We start from the raw sequence: 19,527 nt of genomic DNA on the forward strand, positions 1-19,527 counted from the left end.
AAAATTGCTTTGGCACACAAAATCCTATTAAGGTTTATTCCAAACAGTCGTGATCCCTTTGTGTCAGCAAGTGAAATGGTCTAAACCCCCTTATTTGAGCTATTTTTTTAATCCATTCATTGTTGTCAATCGCTGTCCACAAGTTATGCAAGCTGTCTATTGTTCATATATAAGGTTTTTATCAAATAGGTAATCGTACAGACTTTGAAAAAAGCCTCATTCGATTTAAACTGAAAGTTCTAGATCCGTTTTTTAAAGCCAAGAATAATCGGACAGTAAGCATCCCCCCCCCCCCTGCCATAAAAAAATGAAACATTTTGCAATCAAAAACGAACAAAAATTAATTACAAAAAACTGTCCTAAAAACAAATTTTTAAAATAAAATTAAAGGTCATTTTAAACTTAAGATCTGGATATACAATTACCTGTTAAAATTAAAACTCAAAACGACCATAAATTACTATTAAAGAATAAATTAAACCCAAAACGAACAGAAATTAAATAAACAATCATAGCAAAAAACATACAACAAGTAATAATATAAATGAATAAATAGATCTTAAAGCGAGTAATGCTTAGATTGAAAAAGAAAATCAAGCTTAAAACGAAAACAAATATTTTGCTATTAAAGTATAAATTAAACTTAAAACGAACAGAAATTAAATAACAATCAATGCGAACAAACATACAATATATATATATATTGCTGTAAATGAATAAATAAATCTTAAAACGAGTGAAACTTAAATTGAATATGCAAATCAAGTTTGAATCGAATAAAAGAAACTACAAACAAAAGTTTTGGTACCACCTCACTGCAAAAGCCTAAAACCTACTGCGTCATTGGCACTTTACTGAAAACGAAATATATTACAAATGTTTTCTTTTGTACTTAATATTGAAAATAAATATTAAAATTACAGTAAAATTTTGAACTGATGAGCTTCTAGCAATTAATATCATTATGCATCAAATATTCAGTTTAATTTATTAGTTCTTTTTAAGATTAGTCAAGACAAATATAGTTTCACTACAAAAAAAATTTGGATACTGCCCCCTTCTTTAACTGTAAAAACCTAAAGCCTTCTGCGTCATTGGTGCTTCACTGAAAACGAATTACTCGTATATTAAAAATTTATTATTTTCCATTTCTTACAGCATTGAAAATGAAAATAAAATTACAGTGAAAAAAAAAAATCTTGAACTGATGGATCTTTCAACAATTAATATCATTATATATCTAACATTCAATTGGATTTTGTTTATACTTTCCAAGACTGTTCAAGACTCATATAGTTTTGCCATTTTTTTTACTCTGCCATTTTATCTTACTAATTGTGTTGGTTTGTTATGAAAACATTCTATGGATTCTAGGCACTTCTATTTGAGCGGAAAACTTCACCTCAAACTTTGTGGAACATGCATTTTCTTGCATAGAACACCAAAATATAATAAAATGTCAGGTTTCAGAGTGTTCCACCACTCGCAAGCAAGTCCCATTGGTATTTTTGAATCCACATGTTCAATTTAGGGGGTGGAGGGTAGGCTAATTCTCGTAGCAGCCCCATTCCGTCGTGGTATGATTCACACTTTCAACACCCGGCGTCCGGACTATCATATAATCTACCAAGCATACAACTACCCCAAATCAGTATTAATAAATAAATGAAACCCAAAATAAACAAATATTAAAATAAATATTAGAGTCAAACTCAAAACAAGCAGAATTAATATGAGTAGGGTTCAAAACCCCTTTGCCTTCTAAAAGCGAGAATATAATTTGTACTTTACTGAAAAAACAATTCAAATGAGTTTACTGAAAAAAATGTGCTTTGTCAATTTAATATACATATGTTGATATTTATTCCCTAAAATCTTAATTAATGAAAGAATTGTTTTCAGTAAAGCGCCAATGACGCAGTAGGTTTTAGGCTTCTGCAGTGAGGTGATACCAAAACTCTTGTTTGTAGTTTCTTTTATTCTATTCAATCTTGATTTGCGTATTCAATTTAAGTTTCACTCGTTTTAAGATTTATTTAGTCATTTACAGCAATATATATTGTATGTTTGTTCACATTGATTGTTATTTAATTTCTGTTCGTTTTAAGTTTCATTTATACTTTAATAGCAAAATATTTGTTTTCGTTTTAAGCTTGATTTTCTTATTCAATCTAAGAATTACTCGCTTTAAGATCTATTTATTCATTTATATTATTACTTGTTGTATATAATTTCGGAGACCACACTGCCTTTCCATGACGATAAATAAAAGTTCAAATAGGGATAAAATCCTTTTAATAGACAGTGATGATGATAACAGTGATAGAAATTCACAAAAATACCAGATATTTCGGTCACATACAGTGACCGTCATCAGTAGTAAAACTTTCCACAAAATAAGTCTTTACAAGAAAAGTAAAGGTCATTTTAAACTTGAGCTCAGTAGATACAAATACCTTTTAAAATTCAAACTCAAAACGACCAGAAATTACTATTAAAGAATAAATGAAACCCAAAACTAACAAAAATTAAATAAACAATCATAGCAAAAAAAATACAACAAGTAAATAAAAGTTCAAATAGGGATAAAATCCTTTTAATAGACACTGATGATGATAACAGTGATAGATATTCAAAAAAAAATACCAGATATTTCGGTCACATATACAGTGACCGTCATCAGTAGTTAAACTAAAATAAAACAATTTAAAACAAAAGTTTATATACTAAATAGCTTTCCTCTTAACAGCTTTCTTTCTAGATGAGTATCATCAGCTTCTACATCAGAATTTGTGTACATTGACACAATGTCAAAGCTCGGAAGTAAAAAACTCGAAGATATATCTACTTGGTTCAGTTTTTCAACCAAATTCAAAGAATTCTAAATGTACGAAATTCGTGTAGACAAAAGTAGTATGCAGACTGACACTAACCACTTGCTCAAAACACTTGTTGCTGACCTTGTACTTGACACAATTGGTCGTAATGGTAGGTTAGGCTTATGAATTTTGGGAAGTCCATATAATTTAGGGCACAAGGAACTGCGTGGCAGGCATCAAACAGTTCGTGGTAACGAACTGTAAGTAAGGAGCGACCCGGCTCAATGGTAACCAAACTCTAGAAAACGGTATTTTGATACAAATAGATACATCAAAAGAATCAAATTTTAATGCTGATGTCAAATATATAAGTTTCATTAAGTTTAATTGTACCCATCAAAAGTTAGGCGCCTGAGAAAATTTGGCTGATTTTTGAAAAAAGGAGGAAAGACCCCCTAAAAGCTATAGAACCTTAATGAAAATCACACCATCATATTCAGCGTATCAGAAAACCCTACTGTAGAGGTTTCAAGCTCTTATCTACAAAAATGTGAAATATTGCATTTTTTGCCAGAAAAAAGATCACGGGTGCGTGTTTATTTGTTCTTTTTTGTTGTTTTTTTCCCCAGGGGTGATCGTATCGACCCAGTGGTCCTAGAATATCCTGCGAAGGCTCACTGGAATGGAAATTAAAAGTTATAGTGTCCTTTTTAAGTGACAAAAAAAAATGGAGCGCAACTAGGCCCCCTCCCACGCTCATTTTTTTCCCAAAGTCACCTGATCAAAATTTTGAGATAGCCGTTTTGTTCAGTATGTTCGAAAATATAATAAGGCTATGTCTTTTAGGATGACTTAATCCCCGAAATTCCCGGGGGAGGGCTGAAAGTTATGAACTTTACCCAATGTTAACATATAGTATTGGTTATTTGGAAGTATACAGACGTTTTCAGGGGAGATTTTTCCTGGTAGTGTGGAGGGGGGGGTCGGGAGGTAGGTGGTAGGATCTGGCCATGAAGTGGTCATGGGGGAAGGGACATTGCTATGAAGGGGACGCCGGACTTCCCAGCATTATTTAAAGCAAGATCAGAAATTTAATATAAAAAAACAACTATTTCAACTGCAATAGCAGCAACATCGAAACTTCAAACGAACAGAAAATATTACATATATGATTGGGTTCACCCCGTAGTCAATACCTCATTCTTTAAGCCAAAGATTTTTTAGTACTTTCATAAGAGCTATTTATTCTAATTAACGGCCTTTGTGATTAAGCGGTCATTTTTAAAGAATTGGAACACAATTCGAACTTTCGCTTAAAGAGCAAGGTATTGACTGGGGGCGAACCCCCTAATAAACAAATTAAAAATATATGAATATAGAAGTTCGTTACGTAAGTTAATTCGTAAGTTACGTATATTTATTACTAATAAAAACGTTCTTAAATATAATTAAACAAGTTTCGAGAAAGCCATTTAACTAAATAAAAGTAAATTGATATGAAAATTTTGTTTTGATTATTCATGTACGGTGAGCCAAGATCAAAACCTGCATTTATTCAAAAACGTTCAAAAATTAAATACAAAAAACAAGTTTTTTAAACTGAAAGTAAGGAGCGACAATAAAACTTAAAACGAACAGAAATTATTCCGTATATGAAAGGGGCTGTCCCCTCCTCAACGCCTCGCAGTTAAGGCTAAAGTTTGACTCTTTGTCATAACTCTACTTTTTAAAACAATAAAAAACTTTAGCGTAAAGAGCGAGGAGTTGAGGCGGGGACAGTCCCTTTCATACACGGAATAATTTCTGTTCGTTTTAAGTTTTATTGTCGCTCCTTACTTTCAGTTTAAAAAACTTGTTTTTTGTATTTAATTTTTGTAAAAGAGTTTGGTGGATTATACGATAGTTTCTTGTATGTTTTTTCATCCTCTAGTAAACTTCTTAATTTTGATTCGTAGTCCTCAGTATTCATCACAACTAAAGTGTTACTCTTATCTGCTTTTGTAATGGTAATTGAACCATCCTTTTTCAAATTTCTTCGAATTCTTTGCTTTCAAGCTTCGACATTGTATCAATGTACACAAATATTGATGTAGAAGCAGCCGAAACTCTTCTAGAAGGAAAGCTCTTAAGAAATTTGGATTTGATTAGTGGCAAAACAGATTTGGAAGTTTCTGTAATTATGTATTTAGTGAGGTTGTGTAATAAGTTCTCTTATTTTTTTCAATTTCGAGGGGAGTATTTCGAACAAATAAATGGTTACCTATGGGAGCCCCTTTATTCCCTTTATTGGCTAATATTTTTGTGGAGAATATTGAAACAATTGTGTTAGATTCATATTTTTTACAACTTATTTTCTGGGGCCGCTATATGGATGACATTATTTAAGTATGGGATTATGGGGAGGAGGAATTAAAAGGATTTTTGGAACATCTAAATTGTTTGGGAGAGGATTTAAAGTTTACCGTTGAATTGGAAGAGAATGGGAAACTTCCTTTCCTTGATGTTCTTCTTTTGAAAAATCAAAATAATCTGGATTTTAAAATTTACAGAAAACCGACAAATAACAATAGATTTTTGTCTTACAGTTCCGGTCACGCTCGCCAAGTAAAAATTGGTTTGATCATTTCTATCACTCATCGGGTCTTTGGTATTTGCTTTCCAAATTTTTTTGAGAATTAGCTATCTTTTCTATAGAAAATACTAGTAAGCAACGTGTATCCAGAATTGCTATTTAAACAAACTGTTTCAAGAAGAAGAAAGGCATTTCAGGAGACTTCTAAAGTAGTTTTGGAAACAACTCAGGAGAAGGATGTTTTTTGTTCCTTACCATATGTACCCGGGCTAAGTGAAAAAATTAAGAGAATTTTATAAAGCAATGGTCTAAGGGTAGCTTCAAAGAATAATAGTACTTTGGGTAGATTTCCAAATTCTGGGAATGATCTAACTTGATGGGGGCAACAAAGTGGGGTTTATCAGATCCCACGTACTTGTTGAAGCTCATACATGGTACGTACTAACCAGAGTTTGGAACTGAGATTATTACAACATAAAGATGCTATTTCTTCGGCTTTAAATCAAGATTCTAAGTCTGAAGATTTCACTTCAGCCCTTTCAGAACATATTTTTAATTTTCAAGACCATTTTATTTTGTTCGACAATGTCTCTTTGATTTCTAGGGATCGGGGTTTAAAGCAAAATTTTCGTGAAATTCTGGAAATAAAGAAAATCTTATTCAAGAATATTGCTTTGAATCGGTATTCAGGTGAATATGGGCTGAACTCTATCTATGATAATTTATCAAAATCTGAAAGAGTAAAGTTCAATTCACCCAATGTAGTTGACCTTTGTCCAAATGTTCTATCATTGAACGCTAATGAACCGAATACAAGAAGGTCAAAGAGAATAGCTTCCGCCTTTGCATTGAAAAGAATTAGAGATTTAAACAATATGTAGTGTTATTTGATTTAGTATATAAACTTTTGTTTTAAATTGTTTTATTTTAGTTTTACTACTTATGACGGTCACTGCATATGTGACCGAAATATCTTGTATTTTTGTGATTTTCTATAACTGTTATCATCATCACTGTCTATTAAAAGGATTTTATCCCTATTTGAACTTTTATTTACTTGTTGCATTTTTTTTGCTATGATTGTTTATTTAATTTCTGTTCGTTTTGGATTTCATTTATTCTTTAATAGTAATTTCTGGTCGTTTTGAGTTTGAATTTTAACAGGTAATTGTATCTCCTGAGCTTAAGTTTAAAATGACCTTTAATTTTATTTGAAAAACTTATTTTTTGGAAAGTTTTTTTTAATTAATTCCATAAAGCGCTAGTTTTTCAAAATTCTATAAATTTAGGGAAGTATTACGAGTCGGCTTATTTGGACCAGTATTGCAGATACATGTTTTATAGCCTAAACTGCAAAGTAATGATTTTTGCTCGTTTTAAGTTTCATCTCTTTACTTCCACCAGAGAAACTAATCTTTTTAAATAGTATTAGCCTAGATTCAGATGTTTTTGTAAAAATAGTTTTATTTTTCGGTTGTTGCTATGGGTACAATATGGGCGAGACTTTACTAATAGCTAATACAAGCTCTAATTTCTCATGTTGTTAGAAAATGTTTCAACTATGATTGAAACTAATCTTAAAATGTGCTGGAGATTGGGAAATTTCCAGGGTATTAGTGCTACATTCACACTCTCCAGAAGCAAACGCTATAACATTCTAAAAACTACTTTAAAACATTCTAAATACTTATTAATATAATTTCTTAAGGCGTGCCAATAAACTTTACCATCAGCCCGCCTCCCGTAATGGTTGAATATATACTCCGAATTGTAAAGCCTATACACAAGGAATTTCCTTCAAATTGATTTAAAACAAACTATACAACGGCGAGTTCAGCATATGGAAATTTTTCAATGCTTCAATTGTTTCTGAGAAAATTCGTTTCAAGCGTTTTTACTTATATCTATTAGTGAAATACTTATATCTATAAGTGAAATACTTATATCTTGTATCTTTACAACTTTGTCATGGTGTCATGGCGCCTCAAATCCTTTATTTTTTTTCTCGAAGTGTTCACTCCACAGAGCTCGTTTATAGCAATACTATGGAAGCCCAAATCAAGAATGATTAGCATATATGGCATTTCACCAAAAAACAGAAGAGCTGAAGGATGAGGGTAATGGAAATATAAGGAACATGATCTAAACCAAATTTTTACGCCCTTTTCAGTGGTATAAATTATATTCAAGTATTCCGAGCGAATTCAAAATTATTCCATTTTATGTCGTTTGTCTACTTATATCTTTACTACTACTACTACTAATACTGCTAACAACTCAATGCAGCACCAAACCTTCTGAGGTCAACACAGCTACGCATGCTCCAACTCCATCCCGATCTATTTAGAGCCTCTCTTTTTACACTCTCGCAGGAAGCACCAATTTCCCTTAATCTTTCCTTACGACACCTTCAACCCCATTTGAGGACGACCTATTTTTGTTTGACCATGGACAGTTGGCCAACAAAGAAAGTCCTTGGCAGTATGCGATGCTTCATCCACACAACGTGTCCTAACCATTTTAACCTTTCTCTCATTATAGCTCTTGACAGCGGAATTGAACCATATTTTTCGCAGAGCTTATTCTTCGAGATACGGTCAGTCGGGTACCCAAAGCAATCCATATGCAATTTCTTTGGTAAACATCAAGAAAATCCTCCACTGTTTCTGGAGCACCCACGCTTGAGAGCCATACTTGACCACTCTCTTCACTGTCGCTTCCAAAATTCTAATCTTGGTTTGCAGAATTATTTTCCTATTCTTTCAAATTTTTGGTTAACTGTGAAATAACACTCTGTTTTATTTTTATCACCTTCACTGCATCCACCGTCTTTTCTAATAATACTACCTAGATATGTGAAGCTTCCCACTTAGTCAATCTTCTCGTTGCCCAACATCACCTTTCCACTTTAACTTATTCCTAGCTTTAGCGACTTAGTCTTCTTAACATTTAATTTTTAGAGGTATTCTTGCACTTTCAACTCGTAAAATCTCTAAAAGTTTATTAATTTTGCTAACCTTTTCATTTAGGATGCTTAAACTATCAGTATAACCAAACAGTTCGTGGTAGCAAACTCTAAGCAAGAAGTGATGCGGCTCAATAGTTACCGGAACTCAAGAAACAGAGCAGTGATAACAATAGAAGACTCAAAAGAATCGAATTTTGATACTTATTCAAAATATATAAAATTCTTCAAGTTTTTGGTTACCTATCAAAATTTACGAGCCTGAGAAAATTTGCCAAGTTTTTGAATAAGGGGAGAAACACCCCCAAAACATCAAATGATCTTAACCCATTAATGCCCAGGACCAATCACCAGTAATATCTTGCGAGGGTTTCTGTAGTGAAGTTAAATAGGGTTTTAACTTAAAACTTTGTGATGTTAAATTTTTTCAACACCAACGGTGCAACCCTGCTGCTCTGTTCCCATATGGGAAAATTTGGCGTTAATTTTATCCATGGAACTGAAGGACGTATCTGGATACACATTTTTTTTCATGTTTAATAAGAGTTAGCATGAAAGATAAATTAAAGTTAGGCCTGGAATTGCTTGTAACACATTAGCAAGTGAAGTCTGACACTCTCTGCACTCTAGTCATGCATTTTTTCTGCATACTTGGCATCGCTCCTACTTTGCTGATCAGCGGTGATCCTGAGCTTCCATCATAACCTGGACCGTAGATTTCGTCCTGGTAAACGAAGCCACGTTTTTCCTTGGCGAAGCAGTCAATCTGACCAAAACCACTCCATCTGACCTCTAGTCATAATAACAACAACCCTTCTTTTCAATAACCTTTTTTTTTTAGAGACAACGTCCCTTCAAGTGATTTTTATGCCCAGTGAGTGTTGCACGAAATCTGTGCGAGTGAGGCTGTGTGTGAAGATCGTGCCTTGTGATGAATTCATTGAAGGAGACCTCGTGATGGGCTGCTTTTTCAACAACAGATAGTAGGCATGTGACCATATATGGACCTAGGCGTATTGACAACTGTTATTCACTCTTCTCATAGTACAAATCAATTTGTAGGGTTATCCATTAGAAAAATCTAGTACCCATGCTTTGTATTCAAATTTTACAGATTTATCACATTTTACAGGTGTGATGACCAAAGGGAGGTATCATTTGTTCGTCCATTGAAAGTTTTGGACAAGACGTCCCATATTGCCGAAGTTTAAAATCCATGTTAACAAGAAGTGATTTCACCTTACCTATTTTGTTGATGTCCTAGAGCTCCTCATTGTTTGCGAAGTATAATTACTATATCGTCTGACAGTGACGAGTACATTCTTTAACAGGTAAAGCAATGATATCCTGACTGTAGCACAATTCCCTAAAAATTTTAAAGTTCTTCAAAGCTCAATGTGATTTTGATCTCACCATTCTCATAGGCGTAACGTGTTGTTTCCCATATGATCATAGCCCAAACAGTTTTGTCCTAAAACTGACAAAAAACATCGAATTGGGGTATGCTTATTATGTGACAGACCTTGTCTCCCAGTCTTATTGAAGATATCCAGACTATGCTATCTTTTCCCATTTTAGTGGATCCCTTGGTTTTTTTTTCTTGTTTTTTGTTTTTGTGTTGTTTTATTTGACGACCGTCCTTGCGATAATGTTACGTCGGCTGTTTTCTTACGTCGGCTTAGAGAAACATCATGAAAATCATCAGCAACCAAAGTAAATGCGGAAAAAAGGCAGATGGATTATCTCCTGATACATCGTCTGCTACAGAAATACGAATGATATCAAGCTCTATCGTCCCTGAACACCAATATTAAGATCATTCGAAGAGTCTGTGTTGTCTTCGTCCCCTTCTTCTTCGTCCCTGACTACTCCCACATCAGGGGGAATTATGACCATATCAATTTCTTCCTCGTCAAGTTAGTTTGTATAGTATCGTTACAGTTTCTTTAACAAAGTAGGATCATTAGGGAGGAATCTACAAACTGAAATATCCCATCGGTTCCAGATCCACAAGACAATCTGTGGTACTGAAACGCCCAACGTCCCAAATTGGGAGTAGTTTTAGTTATCCAATGCTGTGTAATTACGCTGTTGATATTTTGATATAAGCATATTATGGATTTTAAATACTTAAATATACAGTTTTAAAACACCAAACAAGATTTTTCAAACACTTACCTTTGGGGATATTTCACCCGAAACTATTGGTAAAAAAAAAAAATTACTGGTAGCTAGATTTCAGAAATTTCTAAAAACTTATGCAATCCTAATTCAAGGAATATAAAATTTGAGGATGTTGCTGGTTAGCCCTAGATTTTTTTGGAAAGCTTGAAACTTGCCCTACAAGCTTTGGTTAAAGAAAATCACACAATCAGATTCAGCATATCAGAGAACCTTGCTGTAGAGGTTTCAAGCTCCTAAAAACAAAAATGTGGAATTTTGCATTTTTTGCAAGTAGAACGATCAGGGATTCGTGTTTAGTTGTTTGTTTTTGTTTTTTTTTCACCAGGGGTAGTCGTATCGAACCAGTGATCCTACCCGTCAAACCAATAGCCATCTTGTTCACTATAGTCTATGATCTGATAACTATGTCTTCGAGGATGACTTGACCCTCCACGGTCCCAGGGCGAAGGGCTGCAAGCTAATAATTTTGCCCATTGTTTATATATAACGTTGGATATTGGGAAGTATAAGGAAATTTTTCGGAGGGGGGAGGGGGGTGCTACGTGGGGGGATCTTTCCATGGAAGAATTGTTTTTGGAGGAAGGGAATTTTTCATGGAGGGGAAGCCTCCATAGGACTATTTAAAAAACATCATAAATTATATAAAACAAAGCTTTTTCAACTGAAAGTAAGAAGTAACATTAAAACTTAAAACGAACAGAAATGTTGATGTACATGAGGGAAGTAAATCCTTCCTCAATAACTTGGTCTTTACACTAAAGTTTTTTTTTAGAATATTTAAAAAAGGTTATTATGCTAAATAAGCAGTTCATGTGTTTCAGGAGTCATTCTTAAATAATTGGAACAAAAAGTCAACCTTTAGCGTAAAGAGCGAGGTATTGAGGGGGGCAACAACCCCTCATATATGTAAAATTTCTGTTCATTTTATGTTCTAATGTTGCTCCTTTCTTTCAGTGAAAAAAAAATTTTTTTTTTTCAGTCTCCAAAAAGTTTTTGCAGACTGATGATTTTTACCAACTCATTTTTTTTTTACCAGGAATTAGCATAATGTCCGTTTGAAATACAAAACTTGAGAGCATAGTTCAGCCTAAAGAATTGCTTAGCATGAAGAAGAATAGCTCCTTAGTTTAGTTTCTCGTAAGAAGCATACGTACAACTAGTTGATGATCTAGTGGAGAAAGGAGTAATGCAAGAGGAAATATACATAAGGAGTAATGCAAAAAAGGAGTAGTCCAACTTTTTTCCACTGCTGCTTTTGGTGCCTCGATATCGCTTTGTATTTGATCAGTCTTTGAAAAGAGCATACAAGATGTTGCGTATCGCCCTGTGATTTTACGTTTACAATCACAAGATCAAGCACCTCAATCTGAAGTTTTCCTTGGACGAAAGCATACAAGATGTCGCGTGTCGCCCTGAATTTTGTGTTTGCAATCACTAGATCAAGTTGCTCAGTCTTAAGGTTTTCTGTAAGAACTTTTATCTTAACAAGATTTGGCATATGAACATAAGCATAAGAATAAAATCAAAGTAGGTGATGTAGCAATGCAGAAGTTAAAACTTGCTTTTATTACCTTGTTCTCGTTCTGTTCTATTAATTTTTTAAGAAATTCAACAATAATGTCAAAGCTGGTCCACAACGCAGTCAAAGTTTTTCAGTTGGACGTCCATCTTGTCGCTAACAGATTCTCAAGCTTGAAAAGTGGTATTTTCAGACTGTTTAGACAGGAGCGTCGTTGGTGGGGGGGCAAGGAGGGAAGGCAGTTGCCCCCCAATCATGTGGAGAAAAAATTATTGTATGTTACATGCCCCTTGACTATCCAGATATGGACCCCTCTCCCTCCCCCATTAAAATGCTGGAGTTGTATCCCACAATGATATTCTCTCTATGAGTCATGTATTGAAGTTAGTCTTCCCAGTTCGGCTCATATGTGTTCCTGGATACCCGGTTGAATACCAGACATACTCCTTGCATAATCATATCTTTAAAATATGTGCACCACTCTGCTTGTTCCTTCCTTTTCTAAGACTTCTAGAATGTTTTTCAGTTGTAGTACACAGCCAATTTGATTCTTTTGGTTGTTTATGTGTTAAATGGGTTGCAAACAAACTGCTCGGCAGCTAAAATAAATTTGGGCTTTTGTTTTTGTGAAAAATGGCATTGATTACAAAAGCGGGGGGGTGTCCTCCCGAGGCAAGACGACACTGCCTAAAAGGGGTCTACCGCATTCCTCAACCTTTGCCCTTTTTTCACTTTTTCATTTGAATGCTTTAAGAAAAAACTCTAACTCAAAGAGCTATGATCAAAAACATAACTTTTTTGGGTACTTGTGCTAAATTTGGTTTAAACAAAAAATATTAAATTGTATACACATAAATTCAGTTTAACTAAATGTAGAAGGCTGAACAAACCCATTTTATTCTAGTGCCAACACATTTTTTCTTCGAGTTTAAAAACCGTGGAACGCCCACAAATTTTAAAGGAAATTTTCTGAACATTTTCTTTTTTATGAAGAAATCAGACACGGAAAGTTTTATATGTTCAAACAATTTGACACTCCTATATACTAAATTAACATTTGCTTGTAGTTTTAGGTCTTTTTATGGTTTTAAAACAATAGTTTGCAAGCCAATGATTGAAAACGTGGCAATATTACTGCGTATTGGATTTTAGTTTTTTTTTTTTTTTCACTTGAATTATCAATGAACCAGTGTGCATCACGACATTGGCTTTTCCACGCCATAAAGTGATTGTTTGCACACGCAACCAAGGTTGCCATTTTCGGAATAAAGATAAATTTGTTTTCTGTTTCTTAAATAGGTTAATACTGTAGGGGCTTAACAAAGACATGTAATCAGGTCATTATACATTCATGGGGAATTAGGTAACTGAGAAAAGAATTGAATTTCTTTTGGGTTGAGAGGGATGGTTAAGTCTAAAATAGTTAAAATTTGCAAATCATAGAAAGGAAAAAATTCCAAAATTTACGATATTTCAAGCGAGATTTTGCCCCAAAATATCTTCCCCTTACTGCAAACAAAAACGACAAGGATTTTGTTGAAAATTGTAGCGACGAAGGGAGGGACAGTAGCCTCTACTTTCTTGTACAGGCTCACAGGGCTGTTTTAAACTATGTCATTTAATCAGGCAGAACACAGTAATGACTTTATTAGTCTTCTGCATCGGCAGGTAATAAGCGTCACGCCAACCAAATGCTTGAGCGTTCCTAGCGATGATCAGATATTTCATGGTAACAAATTTTAAGTAAGGAATTCCACAGACTAAAAGTTAATAAAAATCTAAAGAATGGAATTCGATGACAGTATATCAAACATTTGGCAGTAATGAACTGTAACTAATGAGCAACTCGGCTCAAAAGTAAACAAAACTCTAAAAAATTGAGTTTTAATATCAATGGATAGGATGCATCAAAAGAACTAGATTTTGATTAATGAATTAATTAAAAAAACTTTATCCGAAAAATAAGTTTTTCAAAGATAAGTAAAGAACTCCATTAAACAAAGAATGAGCAAAAATAAAATCAAATAATCTACCAAGCGTGAAACTACCAAAAATCAGCATCGATAAATAAATGAAACCCAAAACGAACAGAAATTACAATAAATAACTGAGTCAAACTCAAAACGAGCAGAAATTAACATAAATTGGGCTCAAAACCCCTATGCCTTCCCAAGGCCAGAATATAATTTGCACTTTACTGAAAAAAATATTTTTTTTTACTTTTATAACTTTAATAAATCAAATAATACTAACATTTTGATTACTAAATATCAGTATATGTATATTAAACTGACAATACACATTCTTTTTTTATTTATACAACAGCTTTCAATATAAAGCAATTGTGCCCCCAGAGCATAAGTTACAGCCTTTGCACTGTGGGTTATGAGGGGTTTATCATCCCAAAAGACCCAATTTCCAGAATGTTCAACTACGTTGAACAAAATGAATATTTCAAAATTTTGATTGGATGTATTTTGGAAAATGGTGGGCGTGAGAGGGGCGTTAGTCGCTATCCAGTCAATTTCAACTATTAGAAAAAGGCACTAGCCCTTTCAATTTCCAATTGAATGAGCCCTTTTGAAGTTTCTACGACAACGCTTTCAATAAAATCTTTATATGCCCCAGGGCATAACTTACAACCCTTGCACTGAGGGCTCTGAGGGGGTTATAATCCTAAAAGACCTAATTTCCAGAACTTTCAACTACGTTGAACAAATTGGATATCTATAAATTTTAATTCGATGTGTTTGGGAAAATGGTGGGCGTGAGAGGGGCATTAGTCGCTATCCAATCACTTTCAACTATGACAAAGGGAACTAGCCCTTTCAATTTCCAATTGAATAAGCCCTTTTGAAGTTTCTACGACAACGCTTTCAATAAAAACAGTATATGTCCCCAGGGCATAACTTAAAACCCTTGCCCTAAGAGCTGTGGGGGGAGGTGTTGTCATCCTTAAAGACCTAATTTCCAAAACTTTCATTTACGTTGAATAGAATGGCTATCTAAAACTTTTGATGGGATGTGTTTGGGGGATTGATGGGTGTGGGGGGGGGGGCTATTTGCCCTCCAATCACTTTTGACCAATCACTTTTTTATTAAAAACGGCACTAGCCCTTTGAATTTTCAATTGAATGAGCCCTTTTGGAGTTTCTACGACAAAGCTTTCAATAAAAACCTTATATATCCCCAGGGCATACCTTAAAACCCTTGCCCTGAGGGTTGTGGGGGAGGTTCCTCATCAACAATATATTTTCTAACAGGAAATCAACTACGATGAACAAAATGGCAATCTCAGAATTTTGATTGGATGTGTTTGGGGACTGATGGGCGTGGGGGGGGGGCTAGTTTCCCTCCAATCACTTTTGACTATTAAAAAGGGTACTAGCCCTTTAAATTTCTAATCGAATGAGCCTATTTTGAAGTTTCTACGACAACGCCTTCTATAAAAACCTTATATGCCCCCACAGCATAACTTAAAACCCTTGCCCTGGGGGTTGTGGGGGAGTTTCCTCCCCAAAAACATATTTTCTATCTGAAAATCAACTACGCTGAACAAAATGGCTATCTCAAAATTTTGATTGGATGTGTTTGGGGGAATGATGGGCGTGGGGGGGCTAGGTGCCCTCCAATCACTTTTGACTATTAAAAAGGGTACTAGCCCTTTGAATTTCCAATCGAATGAGCCTTTTTTGAAGTTTCTACGACAAAGCCTTCTATAAAAACCTTATATACCCCACAGCATAACTTAAAACCCTTGCCCTGAGGGTTGTGGGGGAGTGTCCCCCTCAAAAACATATTTTCTATCTCAACTACGCTGAACAAAATGGCTGTCTCAAAATTTTGATTGGATGTGTTTGGGGGAATGATGGACGTGGGGGGGGGGTGGCTAGTTTCCCTCCAATCACTTTCGACTATTAGAAAGGACACTAGCCACTCCAATTTCCAATCGAATGAGCCCTTTTCCAAGTTTCTACGACGATTCCTTCGATACGAAGTGCCCGGGTGTGGAGAAAAAAACACATTGTGCCCACATCGTTCTTTACTTAGGCAGCACTAGCGCGCTGTCTATGATAGGCTGCATCAAAATAACTGGGTTTTTTATGTTGATTCCAAATATATGATACATTAAGTTTAGTGTTACCTATCAAAAGCTACGAGTCTGAAAAAATTGTTTGATTTTCTAAAAGGGGTAACCTTTCAAAAAGTCAAAGAATTTTAATAAAAAAAAAATTGAACCATCGGATTCAGCGTATAAGAGAACCCTACTTAAGAGGTTTCAATCTCCCGTCAGCAAAAATGTGGAATTTTGTAGTTTTTGCCGGAAGAAGGATCACGGATGTGTGTATTTTTTTTCCAGGTTTGATTATATCGAACAAATGGTTCTAGAAGACAGAAAGAGGACGCATTCGAACAGAAATTAAAAATTCTAGTGCCCTTTTTAAGTGACCAAAAAGAATGGAGGACAATTATCCGTCTCTCATACCAATTTTTTACCCAAAGTCGTCCGATCAAAATTTTGAGATAGCCATTTTGTTCATCATAGTAGAAAAATCCAATAACTTGGCATTTGGGGATAACATGACGCCCAAACCCCTGGATGAAGGGCTGTAAGTTATGAAATTTGTCCAATATTTACGTATATCATGTGTTATTGGGAAGTATACAGACATTTCTCGCATGGGGGAATTTTCCGACTGGGTGGGTTTTCATGGGGAAAATTTTCCGCGGAGAGGGAAGTTTCAGAGGGTGAAATTTCCAGAGAAAATCTTACACTGAGGGGATTTGACGGATTCCATATTTGAAATTCTTTTTATTTGTCTTCCATGGAAATTGTCCAGGGGATATTTTCAGAGGCACTTTTCAATGGGGGAATTTGCCGGATGAAATTCTCCACGGGGAAATCTTCCATGGAAACAACGTCACAATAGGGGGGGGGAGCTTCTCTGTTAAAAAATTTCTACGAAAGGATGGATTTCTGAAATGATTGGAAAAACAATTAGAAATTAGTCTTTTTAAAATGAAAGTGTGCTAAGGAGAATTTTTCAGGCGGAATCGTCCGGGAGGAATTTTTCGGGGGGAAATTTCAGCGAGGATGAAATAGTCATGAGGGAGTTTTACGGGGTCTGGGGTGTTTTACGAGGGGAACTTTCTACTGAGGAGTTTTCTGTCAGAGGAGGTAATTTTTGCTGAATGGGTGGGAGCAAGATTTATGGGGATTGTTTGAAAATGATCTGAAACTAAATAGAAAAGAAAACTTTTCAACTGAAAGTAAGGAGAAACATTAAAACTCTATACGAACAGAAATTATTCCGTATGTGAAGGGATTGGCCCCTCCCCGATACCGTGCACTTTACGCTAAGGTTTGACTGTCCCAATCTTTTAAGAAGGACTCTTGAAACACAAGTGACGTTTAACTAGAATAAAAATCATTATTAAAAAATTCTAAGAACTTTAGCATGAAGAGCAAGGTGGAAGGGGCAACCCTTACTATACGAAATAATTTCTGTTCGTTTTGAGTTTTAATTTTGTTCTTTACTTTCAGTTGAAAACAAACTTGTTTTTTCATTTAATAAATCATAAGAGTTAGGTTTTAATTGTGATTTTGAGTATGTAAAAATCATTAAACTTAAAGCTACCCAACAAAAGATACGAGTATGTGAAAACTTGCTTCACTTTTAAAGCAGGGGGGAAACATCCTTAAAGATTAAGTGATCTTGATGAAAATAACACCATGAAGTTCAGAACATCAGAGAACCCTATCTCGCGGTTTTTTAGAACATACTTACAAAAATGTGGAATTTGGCATTTTCTCTGAGGAGAAAGATCACACATGTGTGTTGGTTTCTTTGTTGTTTTCTTCTTTTTTTAGGGGTGATTTTATCAAAATAACAGTCCTACAAAATCAAAAAATGGCTCACTTGAACGAAAATAAAAGTTCCCGCCCTTTTTTGAAATAGGAGAAAAGATTCTGGCATAGAAAACTGGCGTTTTCTGCCATTTTGTGGCACAAAACTGAGCAGCACAAAACCTGAAAATTCTGTGATATCCAGTCGATTTAAAATTATTGAAAAACTATAATATGAGCTTCCCAGCACCTGACCCAGAATGCCCTGTGGTTATGCATTTATCCGAAAGAGCCACGAGGGCCATACGAAATAAACGGTTAGCACTTATTTAAGACACTTATTTAAGAGCTTGACTTAACCAAGTTGGTTAAGTGAATGTTTAGAATTATGCAGAAATTATTTTAAAATAGTGCTAAGATTTATTATTGATGGTTTTATTTTAAAAAGAGCAGTTGGGAAGAAGATATATCAGAGAAGTCTTTTTCTATTTTGGGGTTGGGTAGGCCGGTTTGGGATTGAACTAAGAAACAAGAATTCTGCTTACGATAGATGATAACACTGCATGAAAATATTTTTTTTACACCAAAGAAATAGAGTAAAGAAGTTTCACACAAGAAAAGAAGGAGCCCATTTAACACAAGTTTACGAACTGGCCCTATCCCAAATACGTTCCTTTAAAAAAGGTATATAAATGGGTATTTTTACTAGGTAAACTCCTAAAGAAATGTCTCAATCTAAGAAATAGTCCTAATCTCATTAATATACTAATGTTACCTGCCACCCTTGCAGGAGCAAGCTTCTATCAACAGCTCGGAGCCACATCACGGCGTCTCCAACTTGAAAGTCTGTAAGTCGCTTGCATTTCTTAAACAGAAACAGACCCAAACATCTTAATAGTTCGGAGGTGGAAGCCTGGATCACTGTTCGCCGAGCTTGCACATCCGAAGTAGCTGGTGACACTAAAGATATGGTTGGCCTCGTAGCAGATTTCGATAGGTCAACGCTCGATGGTCGAATATTAGCTTGAACCGCTCTATCCAGTGCTACGCTTTTGCCATTTTGCTGCACTAAGCAGGTCACTGTCTTCGACCTTTTATATGGTTCTTGTACTTGGAAAACAGTGTTCAAGGTAGGCTTGATAGTGACGGGTATCGGAATTTTCTTCGATAGATTATTATTAGTTTGTTTTTGGACATTATTCTCAAATTTTTTCTTACTGGCATTAGAAAGCTTTTTCCAACTGAGTGTATTGATAAAAAAAGATGACTTCTTGAATCGATTATCATATATCTTCTTATCAAAATTTGAATTATAAAGATTTTCTTCAGTCACAGATCGAACCCTTGGCTTATTATTATTGTTCAAATTCAGTTCAATTAAGTGATTATTTAAAACTGTCACATCTTTTTCTGAACAGTCTTTTGGATTGAAACTAAGTACAGTCCCCATCTTGTCACCACTAAATAAATCCAGATTGACAGATTAATCTTGAATCAAAACAGACCAGAAATTCCAACATTCACTGATGACTATTGCCTGACAGAGGTCACCATTCGAAAGAGGTTTTCACTCTTTTGGAAGTAGCTCTATCTCCAAATATTTCCTATTGGTTCCAATCT

General features: G+C 34.8%; 2 protein-coding genes across 2 annotated transcripts in view; one reads left to right on the forward strand and one right to left on the reverse strand.

The window, feature by feature from the left end:
• Positions 1–9,214, forward strand: part of LOC148956170 (uncharacterized) — a 263,724-nt gene extending 254,510 nt beyond the window's left edge. Inside the window, exon 8 of the mRNA XM_089096650.1 lies at positions 9,198–9,214. The gene's annotated coding sequence lies outside the window, so the exon portion shown is untranslated. The remainder of the gene's footprint in view (positions 1–9,197) is intronic.
• Cdk5alpha (Cdk5 activator-like protein) overlaps positions 1–19,434 on the reverse strand; it is a 25,271-nt gene extending 5,837 nt beyond the window's left edge. The window contains exon 1 of the mRNA XM_089097136.1: positions 18,683–19,434. Within this exon, the coding sequence (XP_088953262.1) occupies positions 18,683–19,357 (675 nt within the window). The 5' untranslated portion in view covers positions 19,358–19,434. The remainder of the gene's footprint in view (positions 1–18,682) is intronic.
• Between the last annotated feature and the right edge of the window lie 93 nt (positions 19,435–19,527).

This window comes from Artemia sp. Qi Xiang Cuo, chromosome 1 (assembly GCF_049724085.1).
Source record: "Artemia sp. Qi Xiang Cuo chromosome 1, ASM4972408v1, whole genome shotgun sequence".
NCBI lineage: Eukaryota > Metazoa > Arthropoda > Branchiopoda > Anostraca > Artemiidae > Artemia > Artemia sp. Qi Xiang Cuo.